The sequence below is a fragment of the Phasianus colchicus genome, chromosome 3 (assembly GCF_987193195.1).
Source record: "Phasianus colchicus chromosome 3, bPhaCol1.hap1.1, whole genome shotgun sequence".
Classification (NCBI taxonomy): Eukaryota; Metazoa; Chordata; class Aves; order Galliformes; family Phasianidae; genus Phasianus; species Phasianus colchicus.
The window spans coordinates 74,000,018-74,021,834 of record NC_143438.1 but is presented as its reverse complement, the minus strand read 5'-3'; the positions used below and the strand labels follow the sequence as shown (position 1 = coordinate 74,021,834).

The 21,817-nt window shown below is 35.0% G+C and overlaps 1 protein-coding gene across 8 annotated transcripts in view; it reads right to left on the bottom strand.

Annotated features, from left to right (window-relative positions):
• The window catches only part of VPS13B (vacuolar protein sorting 13 homolog B), a 410,907-nt gene that overhangs the window by 181,679 nt on the left and 207,411 nt on the right, over nucleotides 1-21,817 (bottom strand). For all 8 annotated transcript variants that reach the window (XM_090137834.1, XM_031591056.2, XM_090137833.1 and 5 more), the window contains 3 exons: nucleotides 19,266-19,500; nucleotides 11,797-12,017; nucleotides 6,934-7,140 (listed from right to left, as the gene is read on the bottom strand). In XM_090137834.1, the coding sequence (XP_089993960.1) occupies nucleotides 6,934-7,140; nucleotides 11,797-12,017; nucleotides 19,266-19,500 (663 nt within the window). The remainder of the gene's footprint in view (nucleotides 1-6,933; nucleotides 7,141-11,796; nucleotides 12,018-19,265; nucleotides 19,501-21,817) is intronic.

Here is a 21,817-nt window from a genome sequence, read left to right as displayed (position 1 = left end):
CGCTCAATGCCATTGTCTATGTCATTGATGAAAGGTCAAGGAAGGGGAGGAACATACTATTTAAACCTTATTTAATATCTTTGTTTTCAGTCAAGTCAAAGATCAAGCCAGTGTTGCTTTGCTGTGGACTGATTTGCTGGTCTGTTTTTTTTTCACTTTATAAATGCATTATGCATTTTCCGTTTTTTTTTTCCTTTTTTGTTTTTGTTTTTTTTTTTTTTTAATTTGAAGCATTTTTTACATTCTTTTTTGTATTGCTGGCACACTTAATTTGCCACATTGTAACTTACTGTGTACATTGTAACTCCCTCCATCCAACTGTGATGGAGGGAGTAGGAGAGAGAGCTTCCTCTTCCCCCCATACACACATCCACTCTCTCACTGGACATGTTCCAAAAGGCTTGTTTTATGAAAATCAATTTTGTTCCCAAAATTTTGGCAGATCTCTACATTTCTGATAGTTAAAAAAGAAGAAAACAATAGTAAATTAAATTTAAAGTGGTGTGGTTAACAGCAAATACATACTGCTACCATGGAAAGTTTTACATTTTATAATTTTTTTCTTCTATTTGCACAATGTTATGTGCTCAGAGGTTTCATGTATTTTGTTAACTTTTTTTTTTTTTCTCCACAAAGAGCTGTTTTTGTTTAGAGGTTGGACAATATAGATAACTGTTCTGTAGAAAATTGAAGAAATCATTTTCCCACACTTTCTTTCAGCTTATTTTTCAGTAGATATTAATTGATGTACTACAGTTCATGAAGTATCAGCCAGCTAATAATTTTGGCACAAGGTTACTTTTAACCGTATTTGTGAGATTCTTGAAGAACTGCATCTATATAGCATAAACCCAGACATGTATAAGAATCAAATTAACTCAGGAATGTTTAAAAGTAGCAAGGACTGAGTTTTAGGGGACACATTCCCTACTAATGTCCAAATCCATTACAACTGTAAAGTTTATTAAAAATAGACACAGAGCTACAGGCCCAGGTGTATCACTGAAAACCGCTTCCTTCTTTTCTACATACATAATGATTGGAACATGCTCTATATCTGATATCCTATTATCAAAAAATGCAGAGGTGAGGAGAAGAGGCCAAGGTGTTTGCAGTTTCCATTAGTACTGCTGGAGCTGTGCTTGTGCTGGCACGAATCCAGTCATGTTTGTGCTTATGGCTGTCTGATTTGCAAATATTTCTGACGTGAATTTCTGTAGCATGTGAGGCGAATGTATTAACAGTGATTCAAATGCTGTAGCACATAGCTGTATAGATGTAGAACAAAATTTCCTCTACAGGCATATATTTCTGGAAGTGAACTTGAAAAAGTAAACCGGGTTTTCACGTCTAAGAGTGCAGTGGAGGCTGTTGTGGATGCCCCGTCCCTGCAGGTGTTAAAGGCCAGGCTGGATGGGTCGCTGGGCAGCCCGATCTAGTACTTGACGTAGTGGCTGCCAACCTTGCCTGTGGCAGGGGTGTTGGAAACTAATGATCCTTGAGATCCCTTCAAACCCAAGCCATTCTATGATTCTATAAAACACCAGCATGAAAAAAAATAAGCGTCTTGACCTGCAAAGCAAGCAATATTATCAGAAGTAAAATAACTGTGAACTTCTGGCCAGAGTCAGAGCACCAGGGGACTGTTTTCACAACAGAGTAAGTGGGAGGTCTGACACCTGGACTTTCAGTTGTTCGGTTTTACAGCTTGTTTGACCACAGGGCCTGCAGGTCCCAAGCAGGGCCTCAACTCAACTGTACTTAGCTTTGTACCCCAATTCTGTACTTGGGTTACTGCATATCCATCTGGCATTCCATGTCACTTGTGTGTTCTGTTGCTTGCACTAGCCAGCTCAATGACAGAGCTAAAACTGCATTAAGCTGAGGCCTGCAGAGATAACCTCTTCTGTTTGCAGCTGTGCCAGCTGAAGAGCTTATCGACAGACAGCCCCAGCTGCTCATCACCATGTCTCTGTCAAAGGTTACTGGCTCCTATCTCCTCCTTCAACAGTTCAATATCAATGTGTTATCCACATGTTTTTCTACCATTCAAACATACCTAGAGAGTTGAATTGGCCCATTCTCTCCGTCAGTAGCAAAAGCAATACAGATGGCTTCTCCGGAGGCAGAAGCTGCTACATGGTTATCCTTTGAGAAGTGGAAAAAGGATTCATTCCTTCTTAAATTTATGTTAATGGTACTGCATCCAAAACCATTGGGCAGAGTCACAGGGGAAAAGCGACGAGCTGCACTAACTTGTTTTTGTTTTTTATTTATTTAATAAGCTCAAATTCTTAGAATTTTTTTTTTGCACTGAAAACTAAAACAGAATTGAAAAGACAGTGATCTTGTTTCTCATGCAGTTTCAATTTTCTTTTTGGATTTTCAGCACCCAGCATGGTATTGTTAAATATGTTTATGCATTAATTTTCTGCTCTGTTTCCAGATCTACAGAAAAATCAAGCCAGAGTCAGAAACACTGAGTTATTTTCCCACAACTTCTCATGCCAAGTCCTAAAATACACAATTTAATTCTTTCGCCAATTGTTGCAAATTGACCAATATACCAAGTTTATTTTCTTAGCAGAATTTATCTTTGTTCATCAGGAAGAACCAAACATGTGAGGTCTTCATCCTTGGCCTGCCTAAAGCTCAGGGATGATCACAGTTTGGCCACACTACTGCTATGCCTTATCAAAATAACTTCTGCGTTCTTGCTCAATCACTGAGTTTCCCCAAGGACTAAACACTTCTACCACTGTTTGTACTTAAGTAAACAGTAACAAGTGGCCTGTTGTAGTCTGTACTACCTTTGCTCTTGCTGTTCCAAAGGAGGGATGGTAAAAATGATTAACTGTTTCCATCCCTCCAGTACTTAAGCCTCGATGATGCATCTCTTCCTACCACCACCCAGAGTAAAATTCAGTGAACTGCGTAGCTTTATCCATGTAGGAGCACAGTATTCACTATCAACCTGTCAGCATGGAAAAAATTACACACAGCTTGAAATATAAATCATCCACAGACCATATAAACAAATTACTTCTATTGCTGTTTAATACAAATAGTTGTGAGAGTTAATTTTCTTCTTACTCATCTATAGCAAATCTGTTGCAGTTGAAAGAAACTTAAAAAAAAAACAAATTTGTCTCCCAAAGAGCAAAGTAACATTAATCATAAAATCTCCAATGTTTTTTAAAAAAAGAATACTTATTGTAGCAAAGTATTTTTGTTAGTCAGATACCAAGGTTTCAAAATAAGAAAGTGTAGGAGTATAAAAACAAAATACAAACTGATAAATAAAACATAAAAAAGATTTCCCCGACTCTTGGAAAATGTCCTTAAGTCAAACCTGTAAAATACATATTAATTACACCATATGCTTCATTGCTGTTATATGGCTATAAAGTTACGTAGCTGCAAGCTGCAGCTGTGAGTGATGCACTCCATTTCTAAATTTTACTCCCTCCATTCTCTCTATGGAAAATACTTTTGTTACAGTAGTCTGAAAACAAGTTATAATTTACAAATACAGGGTTGTATCTATTAATTGAAACAACACAGACCTAACTTCCTTCCCACACTGCTAATAAGTACAAGCCAAAATAAAGTGCCTTCAAATTTCTAACAACCAAAATACGCCTCTATCAGTAAGCAATACTGGAATTTTAAAGAATAAAAGACAACAGATCATATTCTCCATGCTGGTCTGCATAGTACTTGAAGTACGGAAGAGAACTCCGTACTTTCTAAGATGCATATGGCAGACTGGGAACATTTGAAAATAAATTCACATGAAGTCCATTCCTATTATGACTAAGGCTTACAGCAAAACAAAGCATTCCAGAGTATAGCTGAAGACAGCAGAAGTGACCAGGCTGTCATCTTTTTATTCTACGCTCACTGAAGAAAGAACTCAGATTTCCTGATTACACTATGTAAAGGAAAGTATGGTGTTTATAAGTAAGCTTGCAAAAGGAAATAAGGAAACTAAGTGACAAACAAACAAACAAAAACAACAAGGGAAAACATTAGCTAGTTTCATATTTTTCACTTCTCAACAATCCTTATCTCAAGGAACCAAACGAGCAATGGCACTAATTAAAATCTTAATGGTACTTTTATACTAGGAAATATGTTTAATAGGTTCAGAAACAGCTTTCAGCCACAGAAGAAAATGTATTGTAGAAATACTGCCAATGATTAGGTTGCCCATTATTTAATTTATATTGTCTAAAGGAGTGAGAACAGAACAGTGAGAAGACACTGTGGTTCCTTTCATTATTTCTTGCCAGTTCTCCAAGTATGTTTCTCCTTCCTCTTTCTGGACTGCTTTCCTGCCCCAGCCACAGACAGAGCACCTTGGGCTGAGGGCTGTGAATGGAAATGATGGACATGAGCTCTATTCCTATGTCAGTCTTTGAGCCATATGAACAGTGTGGATTCAAGCAAAGTTTTTCTCTTGTTTGTATCTTTTTTTCTTCTTTTCTGTCTTAAATAATATCCTTTTTAATTTACTTATACTGTCTAGCATTATGACACATTCCTTTTGAAGCAATTTTCAAATCTTGGTTGTAAAGCATTTTGTAAACTCTAAGTCCCTTATTGCAAAATATATATATATATTTAAATATTAATGCCATGTGTTTTAATCAAGTTCCTATCCTAAGAAGACAGAGATGGTAATTGCAGCTTCAGTGTAGAAAAGACTGAAAACAAACCTTAGTTTGTTAGCTAATTCATCAAACTGCATTCAGATCAGGAGAAGATTTATTTAGCTAGAATATAATATTTGTTGAGAAAAGGAAGAAAATGAAATATGTGATGAACAATATTTTGCAAGTAGAAGAATATGAATTCTGAACTCAAGCTCATACTGCCAAAACAATCTTGGTCACATATGGGTTAAAACAATTACTGAATCAGTATCAACGAATGCTCTAAGTACAGCATGCACTCTAAATACCGCTGTCTATATAAAGAGTCAAAACCAAATCGTTATTTATAAAGCTGGTGGTTTCTGATTTTAATGAGAAAGGAATTTGGTGGGTAAAAAAAAAAATAGTATCTTTGCAGCCATATTTTTTTCCTACTATTGCTGCTTACCTTCAATTTTTTCTTTTATCTGTGACAAGATTTTTCACTATAGAGATCACATGCACATAGAAATACACCAAAACATAGGCAAGCCAAATAATTCAGAAATCAGTATTTTAATGAAATGTCATTAGAACTGAAGCTCTAGCTTTAACACCTTTTAATGAATTATTTGTATGTGTGTGCACATCATGCTCATGTTAAAGGAAGCACTAGAAATCACTGTTTCATTCTCTCCAAAACCTGGAATTACTACAAGCCACTCACATAGTTAAAGAAATCTTGGCCAAAATGTTGTTGAACTATAATTGCAGAGAGCATTCAAATTGCCAAGCATCTGCCTGTGTCCTGGAACTACAAGGAATTCCCAAATCACTGTGTTTATTCCTAAGAACGAAACTAGTCTCAGAAATCTACCCGCCTTCAGAAGTCTCCCAGCAATTCAAGGTCAGGCTGGAGGGGCTCTGAGCAACCTGATCTAGCTGTAGATGTCCCTGTTCACTGCAGGGAGTCAGACCAGATGACCTTTAGGGGTCCCTTCCAACTCAAACAATTCTGATTCTTTGAGCTTTATGTTAAGAATTAAGCATGGCATACATTTAATAAACTATTGGTATACCCTCAACTCATCTTACACATTTACAGATCTGTGCCAGAGCCATTTAATGCTGACAGAAGGCATTAAGAAAATCACATATATTTGGACTGTTCAGTTACACTGCCTCCTGTGACCGCCCATTCTAATGAGCTGATGAGCTCACGATAGTCATGGACTAAGTTTAACATTGTATTAGCCTTCTTTCCTCCCTGTGAGAAAGAAGCAGAACTCCTCATGCCTCAAAATAACATCTTACAGTCTTAGGCACACACAGATATTAAGATCAGGCACCAGTTTGCTCCAGGCAGTTACACAGAACTGCAAATTAAGGAAGCAGAAAGACATAAAGATGAATGGCCAATCTTTCTTATATTTGAAGCTGAATACCGAAATCCTCCTATGACAGAGTTCCAAACACACCCCTGAGACAAGGGACAGCTAGGACAAGGGAAGCAGCAGAGCTGAAGAAGCAGCTCACACGTAGAAGATATCAAAGCCTGGATGGATCTAGTGTGAATGGACTACTGGGTAACCGGCATTGCCAGCCCTGGGAATCTCCACATCCCCAGTGCCTCCCCTGGCTTGCCAACAACAGCTCTGCACCATCTCAGGCTTTATTTCAACTGGCTTCAACAGAACAGGCTGATTGTTACTGAGAATGATGCACGAGCAGTACAGGTACCAAAGGTACTTCAAAAACACGAGTTACTGTTCTAAAAATTCTGGACTTCAAAAACACCCTACACTTCTTTCCTGAAAACACTAACTGTAACTTTCTTCTAAGAGTTAATATTCCTTATTTTCCAAGAGAAACAATTTAGGCAAATAAAAAACATAGGTGTCTTAGTTTCATCTGGGATGGAATTGTTTTCTTCATACTGTCTGGTATGATGATGTGTTTTGGTTGATAGCAATGTTGATAACACATCAGCTTTTATAGTTGCTGCTAAGCAGTGTTGTACAGAACCAAGGCCATTCTCAGTGAATCGCCCAAAGAGCTGGGAGGGAATGGAAAGAGGACAGGAACTGTATGGTGCTCAGTCACCTGCCAGGTTAAACCACAACAATAGGAGAAACACTGCAATCATTCTTCTTCCACCAAACTGAGTTCACAAAATGATCAGGGTAAAGCTATGCTCCATAAGGACACCGCTGCTCTGTCTTGATCCTTTCCACTTGTACCTACTTCACATTTTGTAAATCACTATTCATGTGACGCATTTGTTAAGAAAAGTTACCTCTGTAGTGGTGCCAATGTCAACTGATGGGCTGTATGTGCTGGTATCTGGTGGAACAGTACCAACACTACTTTTAACTGGAGAGCTAGGAGGAGCAGGTCCCGTCATGGTTTCAGTGTAAACAGAAGACTGGTAGAGAATTCCTCTCCTCTGAATTTTATTCCAAACTTTGCTTGTGATCTCGGCCAGTTCATAAAGAAGCTGCACCTGAAAGAAAAAAAATAAAGGAAGCACTTCTTAATGAGCTAAAAGAAGATGATCAAAAATCAAAGCCCTCTAACTGAGACTTAAAATGTAATGAATTTAAATGCTCAGAACTGCTCTAATAAGCACGTACATTGCAAATAAAATAATTAGCAGCATTTTCAATACAGTGATTTTGATTTAAAAAAAAATCAGCTCTTTGTCTAATATTCCAGTCTGTAGTCCATAAAAACATAACTAATCTGGTCTTGTAAAACCTTTATTAACAAATTTTAACAATTAAATGCAAGCAATTTTTGGCATATTTCTTATGTGCAAAAAAATATTCATTTAACTGGTATTAAAATGATGATCCCATGCATCACATGAATCTGTTCTCTGTTTTAGGAAGAACATCCGCTATTAAACTTAATAGTCTCTTGGCGTATGTCCTTCCAATATTCAGAAAACATACTGTTTAACTTGCATATTGTTTGACTCTGTTCTAAGATATTTGTACAAGTTTTTGTAAATAAGAATTAATCATGGAATTTCTATGACAACATACTGCAATAGACTGTATAAAACAAGCTCAGGGAAAACTGCAAACAACATACAAGCAGATCCACAGCTGGATACCATACTCAACTTGCCATTATAAAAAATGGAAATTGTCATATTTTTAAGAACTTTAAGCCTCAGGACACATCTACTCTATGAAGCTGGCTTCTTATGTGGGCAGAACAGATGCAGAAAAACATTGCTGTCAATCTACATTTGATATAAAACAGCACTTGATTTTGTGCATGAGAGTGTGTGATGAAGTCTCAAAGAACATGCTACAGTCCTTTCCTAGGAGGTTCAGTGCTGGCATTTTATAAAATCCTTTTTAGTTCATCTTGGATTTTCTTTTGAAGTTTCAAGGCTTACACTGAGCAGGTCATATACTCCTTTGACGGAATTTTTTCCCTGAAGGAGATAAACTTCTCAGTACTTATTTTGGTCTTCATACACTGTGCAATCTACAGACAATGAAGTTGCTGTTTCACTTACAACAAAAAGTTCATTTAGCTTTTCTTTAAAAGCTTTAATGTCTCTAATGTTCTGATATGCAGTGGTAGTCATTAAATTATTAATTCAAATTTTCCAAGTTTTCTTGCGAGTCTTTTATGTACCTCAGGAAGATCAACTAATAATGTCCATTTGATTGATTCAGTAATATAACATGAACTGGTGTTGACACTTCGCTGGCAAAACAATCTCTAGAAAATTAATAGGATACAGACACAAATACAAATCATACATGTTTGCAGCCTCCTCTCCCTCACAATATTTATTGGTCAAGAGACCAAAGCTGTGCTTCTCCAGAGGAAGCAGGGCTTTGAGAAATTTAATTATGCTACTGTTGCTAAAGTCCCAAAATAAAACAAAGGAAGAAATAATGCAACTTCTGTGTTTACATGCATGCTTGTTTACAGTCTGAAGAGGTTTGTCATCAGTTAATCCAACACTGAATAGTTTAGACCTTACTGGGATTGCAACAGCTATAATCATTAAAGCTAACAATTACTTAGGTTGTAAAAGAGATTTTTTTTTTCTAACTTTTGAGGCCAGGATCCTTGCAGCCATTCTAAAATAGCAGCTATTTCAGACACTGCCAGCAACCAATAAGCCTATTAATTAATATGAACCTAATGAACTTTATCACCTGAAATCAGACACAAAGTGACCAGTTCACAAAGAAGAAAAGCATACTTTAACAAAAAGAGGTGATTTTGATAGAGATATGTTAAAAAGAAGGAACTACAAAAACACTTCAAAACCTCCTGAAAATTAAAAAAAAAAGCAATTTTTATTTAAATAATATTCAAAATCTTCAGATAAAGAGCTGAAGCTGTGACTTTGATTAATTTTAATACACTTAGTTTTATCCCAGTGGCTGTTACTCATTGAAATGTATTTCTGCTAATCTTGTTGGTTACATTTATTCAAGTGAATTTTGATGTTTTGAAAATCCATTCATCATTATATGAGATCTAATGTAAGTGTAAGGACTCTCTTCTTTAGAAGTATTTTGGAGCACAGCATTAAGCATATAAGTATGTTTAGAAATCCCTGTTCAAGAGAAGAAAAATCATATGATAAAAATAGGAATAACTCCGTCAATATTTGTTAAGAAAAGTTTCCTTCTCTCATTGCTTCCAACCCCTCTGCAGCAAAACCACACATAACTCAATAAGACCCCACTGGCTACTTGGCAAAATCTGTGAAGTTCAGTATGTTACAGCATTTTATTCTTAAAACATGTTACTATAAAGTTGAGAGCAGTACAGCAAAAGGCAACATCTTGACAATTTTGCACACTGAAAATATTGACTTTGCAGCAGTGTGACCATCAGAACATGGTTTCACATTAAATCATAGTTCTCATACAGTAAAGTACTTCAACTTTGCTACTGCTTAACAAATTCATCAAGTATCACCTAATTTAAAGCTGTCATTTGCAGAGAAAATACAGCTTGACATTCTAAAGAATCAAATTTCATAGTTACTCTAAGGTGAATTTATAAATATAAAATGCTGTTTATATGAATGTATTTTCCATTTTCTGTTCCTGGTTATCTGCTTAAAAAAGATTAACTTTCTTCCTCCTGTTGCATAAGTAAAACAAGGATAAAAGGACCACTCAAAGATCTTCACTGAACTCAATCTGCCCACATCTTTTTGGTCATTATAAAACTTCAGTTAGTGAATAACATTCTAGTGCAGAAGAACATCATTTAAGACAACAATATTTGGTCTGTTTGGTCTGATACTCCAGTGTACAGCATTTTAACACATCACTAAATGCATGATATTATGGTTTACATGGAACTTATAATTTATGCTCTTAGAGCAAATGTTTTCTTACAGTTTACAAAACAAATTATTTGATCACACTCTAGAATACTTGAAAATGTGTTTTCCTTATTCTGTTTTCCTTATAATGAGTGATTTAAATTCAGATAAGGCTTCCATTTAGAACAATGCCATTTAACTCATAAATTTAATACAAATAATGTACTCTGCATATTCACTATGAGTAAGAATTTTGGAGAATTAAAAGAAATCAGGGTTGATCAGACAATTTGCTGGAATTCCACTGAGAGCACACCAATCAAACGCAGAAAACCATTTTGCTTTAACAAACACCTCAAAAAATTTACAAATCTGTATAGTTACAATATCCCGATGAAATCTGCATAGTTTGGTTAGTATAGAATGAGATGAGACAGATTTTCACAGTATATGAAATTCCTGCATGTTAATTCGTTAAACATTATGAAAATACCACAAAGCAAAGCTTCAAGAAGTCTTGAAATATAAGAAGTATAATTGTCAGCAAAATCATAATTCTGTCCTTTATTTCCACATTTATAACAGTGACAACCTTTAATATGTGCAAACACACCTGTCAAACAGATTTACAAGCTTGAGTAGACTTTGTTTAGGCTGTTCAGTTTCAAAATTTAATTTCTCGTGTCCAGCGAGCAATCTCACTCTATCCAACCCTTTTACTAGTGAATATGGACTCATCTATTGGAGAAGACAATGGCATATAGCAAGTGAGTCAGAAGTAAGTTGGATGAAAGTCAGTGAATGGAGTAGAAGACCACACACTGAGGATAAAATTAATGTGTACTTTAAAACACTTGCTTCATTCATACAACACAGAACAAAAAAAGGAAAAATAGCATGTGACTGGGGAGCATATTGCAATAAGTATACCCAAGAGACAACATTAAAAATACACCAGCGATCACAGTTTCAGCACTCTCATACTCAGGCCATAAGCGCACAAATCTTTATAAACACGATGTGCTGTGTATCAGATAAAAATGATACTTTGTGTTCTTCTCCCTTTTTCCTATTAAATAAAGCAATAAACTTACCATTTTGTCCATGATGCCCTTTGAAAAATCTAATGGGTAACATTAAATCTAAGGGGCAGACAGCATGCAAATGTGGAGCTCTACTCAGACCTAAGCGTACTTGCCATTTCCATGAACAAGAGAATTATTTCCAACACCACTGTTGTTCAAACGTTGCAACTGTCACAAAAGTGTTATTCAATTTGCTGTAAAGAACACCCAAAATTTCGAATAATCTATTCTTTGATTACAGTAAACTTGATCCAACTCAGTAAAATACAGGGTGCACTTTCTGAAAATACAACAATCTCTTCTAATAAGCATATCAGGTCTAAACTTATTTTCACACGTTCATATTTTTTCCATACCAAAGGAAAAAACTGCTTCCCTAAAAACATTTTATGTTCAAAGAAGTACTCACTCAGTGAAAATATGGTGAACAAAATTACATTAAACCATTTCAATATAAGAATCCACAATGACAGCACAAAAGCACTGTAGCATTTAATGGTACATCTGCAATTCATTTCATTCCATCAGCCAAAAGATGCATTTATACTGTAGCTATTACATTTTGGGAAGAGTTTGAATTAAAACAAAACTTGAGAGAGCTTCAAAGCAAATCTTAATCTAAGCACCTTGATTTGATGGCCCAGTTTAAAAAAAAAAAAAAAAAAAAGAAGAGAATCTCTTCCTGAAAATGGAGAAGAATTGTACTTAAATCAAGTTATTTTAAATTTCCCTTCATAAATCAATTAAATGTACCAACCTGGGGGTTTGAGCATTTTATTTCAAGGGACTCCAGGTCAACGTGGAGGCAGACGACAAATGAGTGCCTGGATTCTGGCCCCGAAGCAAGCAGTTTCTGTGATGTAACAGCTAAAGTAGAAGTACAGCCCATTGGTTCCACTAAATTAAGCGTCATCTGTTGTCCAAGAAGAGTATACATACTGAAATGATGCAGACTTACGGTCCATGGAAAAGCATCACCTAACGATGACAAAGAAGGGAAAACAGTTAAAACTGTCATCATAAATAATAGAAAACTTTTCTCAAAACTTGGTAAAGGCCTTATCCTTAACCTACTTAGAAGTCAGCAATTGCTGTCAAAGAACATCACATTAGCCCTGAACCATCAAAAGCACAATTCAACCACCAATTCTATTCTACACCTTAAAGTCTAACAAGAGCTATATAACTTTTTGAAAATTAAATAGTGTGGGTTTTAACCGCAACAAGTGTGTTCAACACAGTCTTGAAAGAATGTACATTGTTTTATTTTTCCTTAAACTGAGGAGATTTCTGAAACCACTCTTCACTTATTTCAGCATATGGGGAAGCAGAAGCAAAAAGTAATAATGTAAGAAGTTCCTTACATTATTCTTTAGCTTATACATGTTTTTCTTCTGAAAATTCACAGCTCGCATCTCAACAGAGATGTGCCATAGGGTTGTGCTTATCCCAGTGCACAGCTCAGCACATGAGACTTAGATCACATCTGTCCAGCTCTGACTAAGATCAAGCCAGTATGGCTGGAAAACAAAGCAGCAACAGATGAACCTAGTTGTTATAATCACTGCTGCCTTCAGCTTTCTGTAATACCTTTGGGGTGACAACTTCTAATTTACATTAGATGCACAGGAAATCAGAAGGACAGTGTGAGGCTATATGACTACCCAGGCCATGAGACAACAAAAGATGTGGTTAATTCTCATTTCACGTGAAACCACAGATACAGGTTTTTTCTATTTAGAAATATGAGCATAACAATTATTTTAGATTTTTTTTTTTTCCTCAACATAAACTTTCATACCTCCATTCATCAGACTTTCTGCTGACGAATTTGGGCTTTTTTGACCCCACTTGGATGAGAGGTGATGCCCAGCTTGTGAACCCTCAATAGGAAGTCAGTTTTGAGAATCAGAACAAAAGATAGCAAATAAATGCAGGTTTACACTGGTTCTCACAGAATAATAAGTAAATTGGAATATCTAAGCATCTCATCTGTGTACCTCGTCCTAAGAAAACTGAAAACTTCAATAGTTTATTTTGAAGCTATGACATACTGAAGAATTCAGCTTAGCCGAAGGAACTTGAAAACATTTTGGAAATGTTTAGATTATAAATTTAAAAATAGCTCCAAAGTAGTTCCAAATTCCATCAGCCAAGAATTACAAAATATTAATTGTAATAGAAAAAAAATTCAAATGCAAAGTCAACTCTAGTGACGTGTTTCTACTATGACGCATAACCTCTGTATTTCTTTGTGATCATCACAGTGGTCACATCACATTGGCTATATTTCATGGATTAAAAAGGATCTCCAAGGAGGGATGTTAATTATTTCACACAGTACACAGTGTCTACCTTTAAAAAAAAAAACACAAATCAAATTTTATCAGATGTACAGAAATCACATTATGATGAACAAACACTATAGCAAATACAACATATTTACACCGATAAAATTCCCCCTTATTTTCATCAATTATCTTTCTCAGTTCCATTCACAGTGTGACATTCTATAATACTAGAGCTGTTCCTCTGACAAAATACTTGTTTCGTGGTTCTACTTGAGTTTGCTTATTTGTTAAAAAAAATGACAAGTTACTTACATGCATTCGTTTTGTAGGTTGGTTTTATGAAACTACTTTAGTAATTTAGAATATAAAACATTAAGAGCAACACTGTTCAGATGTTTTACTTCAAAGCTCATTTCTTAGTAGGAATGAAGTGCCAGTGCTGCACTTTGTCAACTAATTGCTGTGATTCATTTAGGCCGAAAAATTGTAGGTAAAATTTATATTACCTTCAGAGGAGCCAGAGCTCACCCAACTCTTAGCAGTAAGAACATATACATGAAAGACTCGCAGCGCAGTTCAAGATTCTGGTTAGTTCCTCACCTACAGCTTGAATACATCCTTATTTTTAATTTCTCCAAAGACTACCACTGATTTGAAAAACTTAGAAATGTGTTCATTAACATACTTCAACTGTTTTGATAACATATTAAATTTATAAATGCTATTTTAAGACTCTTGTTCTACAAAGAGAACTACTTTTGCAATATATGTGATATAAAGTTTTTGCTATGTGCAAGGATTTTCACTGGCAATTATTTAATGTACTTACTTAGCTAGATGTAATGCTCATTATGTCTTTTCATATGCATGAGATACAATATTCATAACTGTATGTTGATTACTCTGAAAGTAATGCCTCCTATTTATTTCTATGGAAACTAAAACAGATCCAAAGAGCATAGTAACACTATTTGATAGAAAAAAAAATCTCAGCTACAAAACACTGTTTTTCAACACATTCACCACCATTAGCTGATATCTGTGCATAAGCTGATGGAGATGTTCTTCATTTTGTCACGTGACTGTTGTGCATGGCCATCCAGAACATGGCTTGTCTTTCATGTCACTGTCACCACTGCTGAAATGCACCACCCACTGCCAACCTGTGCTCACATCCACTGCTTGGTCTCCATAAACATTCAGGAAGTGTCAATAAATGTCAGTGGGTGCAATTTTTTTCTGCATGGAGGAATTCAACGGCACACCTTTGCTTCACATGCGCCTTCACGTCAGGTGCCATTTTGTCAGACTGCCCATCTGCCATCTGCCACACAGCAACAACATGTAACACAATGTTGGTGGGAAGGTTCAACCTCTACTGCCATACCACCAACATCTGCCTCTGACACTGTGGGCCAACATAACAAAGGAGGAGACGTTACTTTCAGAGCAACCCTTGTACTTACCTACTAATGATTTTATTATATGTTTTCTCTCACTTTTATATGACACTTCTCTTTATTTTAAAAACCATATTGCAGAAGTGGCAATTGTACACAACACAGTATATATAATGTTGACAGCTGTACAAAAGATAAATTGTTTGTTTAAAGTTAGTAATGGTAGGAGAGAGACCATGAAAGTAAATATGTTCTGGGTCTATTCACATACTTGCTAAAGGTATCCTTTGGAATCTTTAGAAAGTACTCCTCTGTCTCCAGCTCTCTTTCTTCATCCACAATGAAGTATTTGCAGGGATTTCCAATACACTTACATTTGCATGCAACATGCAATGTTTGAATAAAAAAGGATATAGTAATTATCACTTGTTAGTTTAGTATTGTACTTACTCTGCTTACTCCCAGCCATGCAATAAGAGAGCAGATTTATATGACTGTCATATAACTGCACATAGTTGAAAGCACTGAGAGCTTTGACCAAGTTCAGAGCTAACTTCAGCAGATGAGACTTAGTTCCACTTCAAACGTAAGCACAAACACACACGCTTTGCCAACTTAAGCCCAGCTATTTGAGATCTCACACATATGAAGACAGTATTAACAAGTTGTTTAAGTAGAGCTTCACTGCTATCCAGATACTGAAGAACACCACTAAAATGTGAAAGCTAATTTTAGAAAGTTATTACCCATAAGAGAGAACTTGTTTGTTTGTTTAAGATGTTGACATTGAGTATAAACTGAAATAGCATTATTTGAATTCAAAAAGTTTACTAACAGGCCAAATATCTTACTTATATATTAATCTTATAATTTGCAGAAATTATTTTCCAGTTTTTATACTGAAGTACAGCATTATTTTAATCTACTGCAAGACAAGTTCTCTCAGAATGGCCAACATACTACTATTAACATTTACATTGTCTTTTTATTCATGTTGAAATTTATGTGCTTCTATTTTAGTGCAGTAGTTTATGATCAATATACATCATTAAAATTAATTCACACACTAGTATTAGAAGTTCTGATTTTCTACTACCCTACAAGATGCTGACAACTTTCTGAGCTTAAACATATGCTACAAAACATCTGTAAAGTTATACAATTTGTCATATTTCACAAACAAAAGCCATCTCTCAGGGACTGCCCTCATATTTAAATGTTTGAAATACAGTGATTTCAATGACCATCAGTATGCTGCTATCCACATGACAATGTTAATGCAACACCTAGCAATTGCAGGAACAATTTTCAGGTATTTTGAACACCTTTTTTTTCTATATTTTACTGTATCTTACCTAAATTCACCATTTTTTGGTTTATTTTTTTTACAAAGACTGATTGAATAGAATTTACCAATTTGAATCTGGAGGGGAACATTCTCCATGTGCCAGCTAAGGATTATAAAACAATAGGGGGTTTTTTGGTTTGTTTGTTTTTTGTTTGTTTTTTTAATGAAGCGCCATCAAAAATGAAACAGGTTGAAAAAACCAACAAACAGTGACTGGTTTAAAAATCATGAGTGGAAGTCAGGAAAATATTCCAAATTAAAATAATTAAAATGAAAATTTCTACACGTAGGAAGACTTCACAGATGCAAAAAATGTACTCATTATTACTCCAAAACTCAGTGCCACCAGCAAAGCTAACTTTGAATTCCCTTCATGTATTCAATATCTTAACTATTTTAAGTAAGATAGTAAGTAAGATAGATAGATAGTAAGAACATTTTAAGTATGATAGCAAAGAAATTCAGAAGACCACTTAGAGGCAACTTACAAAATACGTAGAACTGTAAGTAGCTGAAGTTAGATGCATACCAACATCCACAGAAAGTTACAGCCCACTTCAAGCACTTTCCTAAGCACTTCAGTCTTGCTCCTAAAAATAAGTTTCCAACTACTTGATTTCTCCTTTCTAACTATCTTAATTTCTTCAGTGATACTACTTCACAGACAATAAATGGAACAAAAATTTTCTCATCACATTGACTTGAACTATAAAGGTAATACTTAATGTAAACTTTTTTTTAACTTATTAAGTGGCATTTATTCAACAAAAATTCCACAGAATATCTCATTCTTTACATAGATATACCCATTTCTAATCATATGCTACTTCGTATGACTGAGTAAAGTTAGGTTTCCAAATCAATGTTCTTATAATATTCTTATAATGTTCGTCTATTAAGTATCTTTACAAACTACAATTACTCGAAAACTCTGAAAACAAATTGAAAGACCTGAATGTGGAACCTTGGACAAGCTATTTTTACAATATGTTGACATCTTGAGGTCAGTAAGTCTTTGTGAGTAGGCTGTAACATCCCCTCGACAGCATGACTACTCCCTTTTCCTCTTTTAGTTTTTTATGTGAAAAACGAATGAGTGACTGCACTGCTTTCTTACAGTTAACGATGCATCCTTGCAAACAAGTCTTTCATATCTACTTTACAGATGAATGATTCAAAAGTATCATTCAGGAAAAGCAAGGTTGAATAAATACCATTTCAGAGAGGAAGCATCATTGCTAAAACATGTTACCGCATCCCTTAAGTCCTGTTCAAAGACAGAATAGAAATTAAAGACTTTCCCAGCAGAAGTCCATAAAAATTATTTACCTCGGCATTGCAAGAAACAAAGAAGGTGGCTTATGAGATTTTTCAAAACTTTGCAACAGTCTCTTTAAGGAGGAGTTCTGGCACAGGAGAGGTCAACAAAGCCATTAGAGAATCAAAAATATCAAGATTGTGAGAACTTCTGTTTGGCATTATTCCCAGAGCAGAAAGCCACACACAAATAAATTCCTTACCATAAGCTTTATCCCAACCAGGGAGATTCTTTTCTCTCACTAGGATCTTTCCCTCAAATCTGAGTTTGACAAAATTCAAGTGACTTCTTACTTCTTACTTTCAATTATGTTTTAAATTACATCATCAGCTTGAAACAAACAAAAGACTTTGGTTAAATTTATTTATCTTTTATCTGTCACTATTATCAGCAAATTAGATCATTTCTACTAAAAGTAAGTGATTAGGAAGAAAGACATATTACCCTTCTCTTTCTCTTTTTTCCCCAGCTGGCAGCATTTTGCACACCTCTGATATGAATTTTGGTATTATAAAAGCTGAAGTTTTGTTTCTGTCGCTGAGTTAAGATAACATAGGAGGGAGGAGAAAAGTCCAATGTAAATGGTAGAACAAAAGGAAGGGGAAAACACCTATAAATCCAAAAACATTTCAGATGCAGAAGTGGAGTAAATCTTGAATACACTTCTGACTTAATTTTTTACAGTATATCCTTTATAACAATTTCTGTTTCTGCAACATGCATGCAGAAAACAGTAATTTTTACCAGAAAATGCTGTCACACAAAATGTAACTGCTGCATCTCCCTCTCTCCATCTTTTAACAAATACACAAAAGAACAACTATTCTTTCAGAAAAATATATTACATGAATACAATAACTGTGCAGTGATATGTTCATGACTTTTTAGACTTGGTTCTAAGGCTAGATATCATGGATGACATTAAAATAAAACCAAACACCAAGACTCAAGACTGTTGTGGATATTTACCTATTTCCAATATACATTTTTTTTATATGAATATAAGGAGGACAAGATTCAGATTAATGTTCCTTAAGAATACTACTGCAAATCCATATGCCTTTACGTCGATCATATCTAAGGACTCAATTTCTTATACAACCATACTAAACATAACCATCTTCTTGTCACTTCCTAAGTCCTTTACAGCTCATCCCACATATTTCTCAATCAATTGCACAATATTAGAAGTTGATTCAACCCTCACATAGGCACACAAAGCAAACCTCTATCAAATACTAATTTTGCAAAAAAGCATTATCAAACTTATTCTCGTCTTCACGCTGTGCACAACAGCAACCATCCATAAATATTCAAACAACCTTCTCAATTTTTTTCTTAATCTCTACAAAAACCTTGCTACAATGCTTACAAACACAACTACTACATGACAAGTTTATCCTGATGACCAGTAAAGTCTCATCAATCTGACAGACTTCTTTAAGTATGAATTTTTCTTGTCGCAGTTTGAATATTAGATTCAAGACACTTTTTTTCCCCTGTAAAAGTGGTGGAAGATATTTTTCCCAACCTGCCTCCATTCTGTCCTGGAATTCACAATGCACTGCCCCAGCATGTGAAAAACCAAGTGCTTCTGACTATGCAATAACCTGAATGACAAAACCAACATAGGTAAAAATTGCTTTTCTGATATTTTTCTTGCTTCACCAAACACACAAAGCATATCACAGAATGACTGTTAACTCATCGATGAATTTCACTTTTATCTTCACGTGGTGAAGACTGTCATTACTATTCTTAGCCACTGATAACATGTAACATACTGCTAAAAAAATACAACATTACAAGTTTTGAAAATAAATGAAGATAAAATTAATAGGTATGTTTTTTTTTAATGTATTGAATTACCTTCTTCAAGGATGGGTCTCAGCACAACAAATGGGATTTCCTGCAGCGGTTCCATATGCTTGTGGCCAGCACTCATAATCTTTATCTGGGGTAAGCAGACAACAAGTGTGCCAGGCATAGTGGCCTGCCCATGGTACCAGCTTCGGACAGTCCCAGGAATGTCACCTGACACAATGGTACTTGGAGAAGGCAGGCTGTCATTTGGAAGGAATACACAACACGACTGCACTTCAAGCTGAAAAAACAAAGTCAAGAAAGATTTCTCAGAAACAGATTATCATTCATCTTGGTACAAAATCTCAAGCTATTCATCTATCACAGATGATTTTAAATGCTCTTTATTCTAAGTAGAATTAAGAGGAGAGACGATACAAAAGGTTTAAAAATATTACGTACTTGTAATAATGCTAAAACTAACAATTACTCATTGGTTTATGGAATGAGTGGGAAGAAAAGAGTCAGTCTGGCCTGTAATTTCATCAAAAACGTGTTGCCATGCAAACCAAATGTACCTATCTATCTCTGACAGGAAGCATGACTGAACTAGAAAGTCCCCCTCTTCTGGCAGTACATCATCTTTTGTTAGCAAGAGTGGATAATTCTGTTTCTAATTTGCAGTCAAGAGTAAGGAGTAGGTACAAAAAGTTTAATTAGGCAAACTAGGAAAAATATTAACATTAGCATAAAACTATGTTTAAAATAAATAAATAGGTGTATAAAGATAAATGAATAAAGTTCAGCTTTTAAGTGCAATCAGAAGAAGCACACTTGATTTCATATGAACTTATTGTTCTTTATTTTCAAACAATGCTGTCACTCTGAAAAATTTCTGACCATTTTCTGTTATCTCTTTTTGATCTTCCAGCAAGTCTAAATGAGTACAAATGTAGAACTGAGCTCACCACGATTTGTTAATTCAGAGGAAGTATAAGCTGCAGAATGTTACAGTCTTGGCTCGTACAAGTAGTACTCTGCACCTGGATATCAAATAGCCCTAACAGCCTGCACACTTGAATGCTTTGTTAAGCAAGCACAAACTATGATTCAGTTCACTTCTTCACAATAGTTTGGAAAAGTCTAGCATACAAAATATTGGATACAAGATGTTATTTGTAATTGTGATAAGAGAACACTTGTTTGTGATAAACTTATGTAACACTTCTCCAATTTGACATCACAGCTTAAAACTGATAACCAAGGTTTGTGCGCCATACCGCCTTTCCTTAAGGCTATTAATCCTTCGAGACTGCAATAGTGATTTGTAATAGAACTGAAATTTCTCAGCACCATAAGTGCTTTGCCAGCCTTGTGAGAACACAGATATTCATCTTTATTTCAGCATATTTGTGCCCTTTTGCTTACACGAACTGACAAGAATTCACTGCAGAAAAATATAAGTAGAATTTTGCAAAAATAAATACATTGTTACATGAAGGCTGTGTTTGTTTCTCATTTTAGAACTGTTTGAGTTGTAAAATGAAGTTAATTACATCTTTGATAAGTAGTTTATTGATCCAAGGTTACAGAGCATACTTTATTTATACCGGATGAAAAGCAACAGTGTATTCTTACAGATGTAATAGATTTGGATTTTCTTTTTTTTTAACTGGTAAATTAGTCGTGTCAATTTGCAAAGATTTTTCAAGTGATACATTAGATCATTTTCTGTTCTATTAGTAATTAGTTGCAGGTCAAACCATTGTAGGATAATGATAAATAGATGACTAAATAAGTTATGATCAGTATAATTTTTGTTTTATCAGTGCACTTACTGAGAAAACAGTTTATAATAGATCACCCATATATATATGGTATATATATATACATATATATATATATACATACATATACATATATATATATACACAAACCATGTGGTTATATTAATTCAAAAATTCCACCAGCTTAGAGAGAAGCAATACTTTATCACACTACCAGCAGCAGGATCTACAGGAGATGTTGACAGAATACTCATGAGAAGAGATCTCAGTACTCAGAGTTTTTACATTTATTTGCAGTTCAGTACTGCTTGGTATCACTGACAAGTTCTTCAGATCATCTGTGTTTCATTGTACTTCACTACATCAAGAATACTGAAGTGAAATCATGATAGTTCCACTCCTTTCAATGCTTGAGGAAAATTCGCATATACACAGATGGATATTTTGGTATTCATTTTCAGATGATTACATGGGAGTTGTAAACCATACCAAAATTTATGGTCTATCATAGCATTAAGAGCCGATCTGTAATATTACAGATTTACTTACAGATACAGTTTGCATATTTATGGTTCATTTGAAGTTTTGTATGAATAAATGTAATTTGCAAAACGTTACTGCAGCATTTCAGAAGTCATCACAATGAATATATGAAAAGATTCCACATTTTAGGGCAAGTCATGCAATTATTGTAACTATACAAGAAATTATCAACCTGAATGCTCAAGGGCCTATTACGTGTAAATTTGAGCATTTGAATTGCACCTGCTGAACTTCTCAAAGGCAGGTTCTGCTTATACATCACTACCAACATCAGTGGTTTTTCTTTTT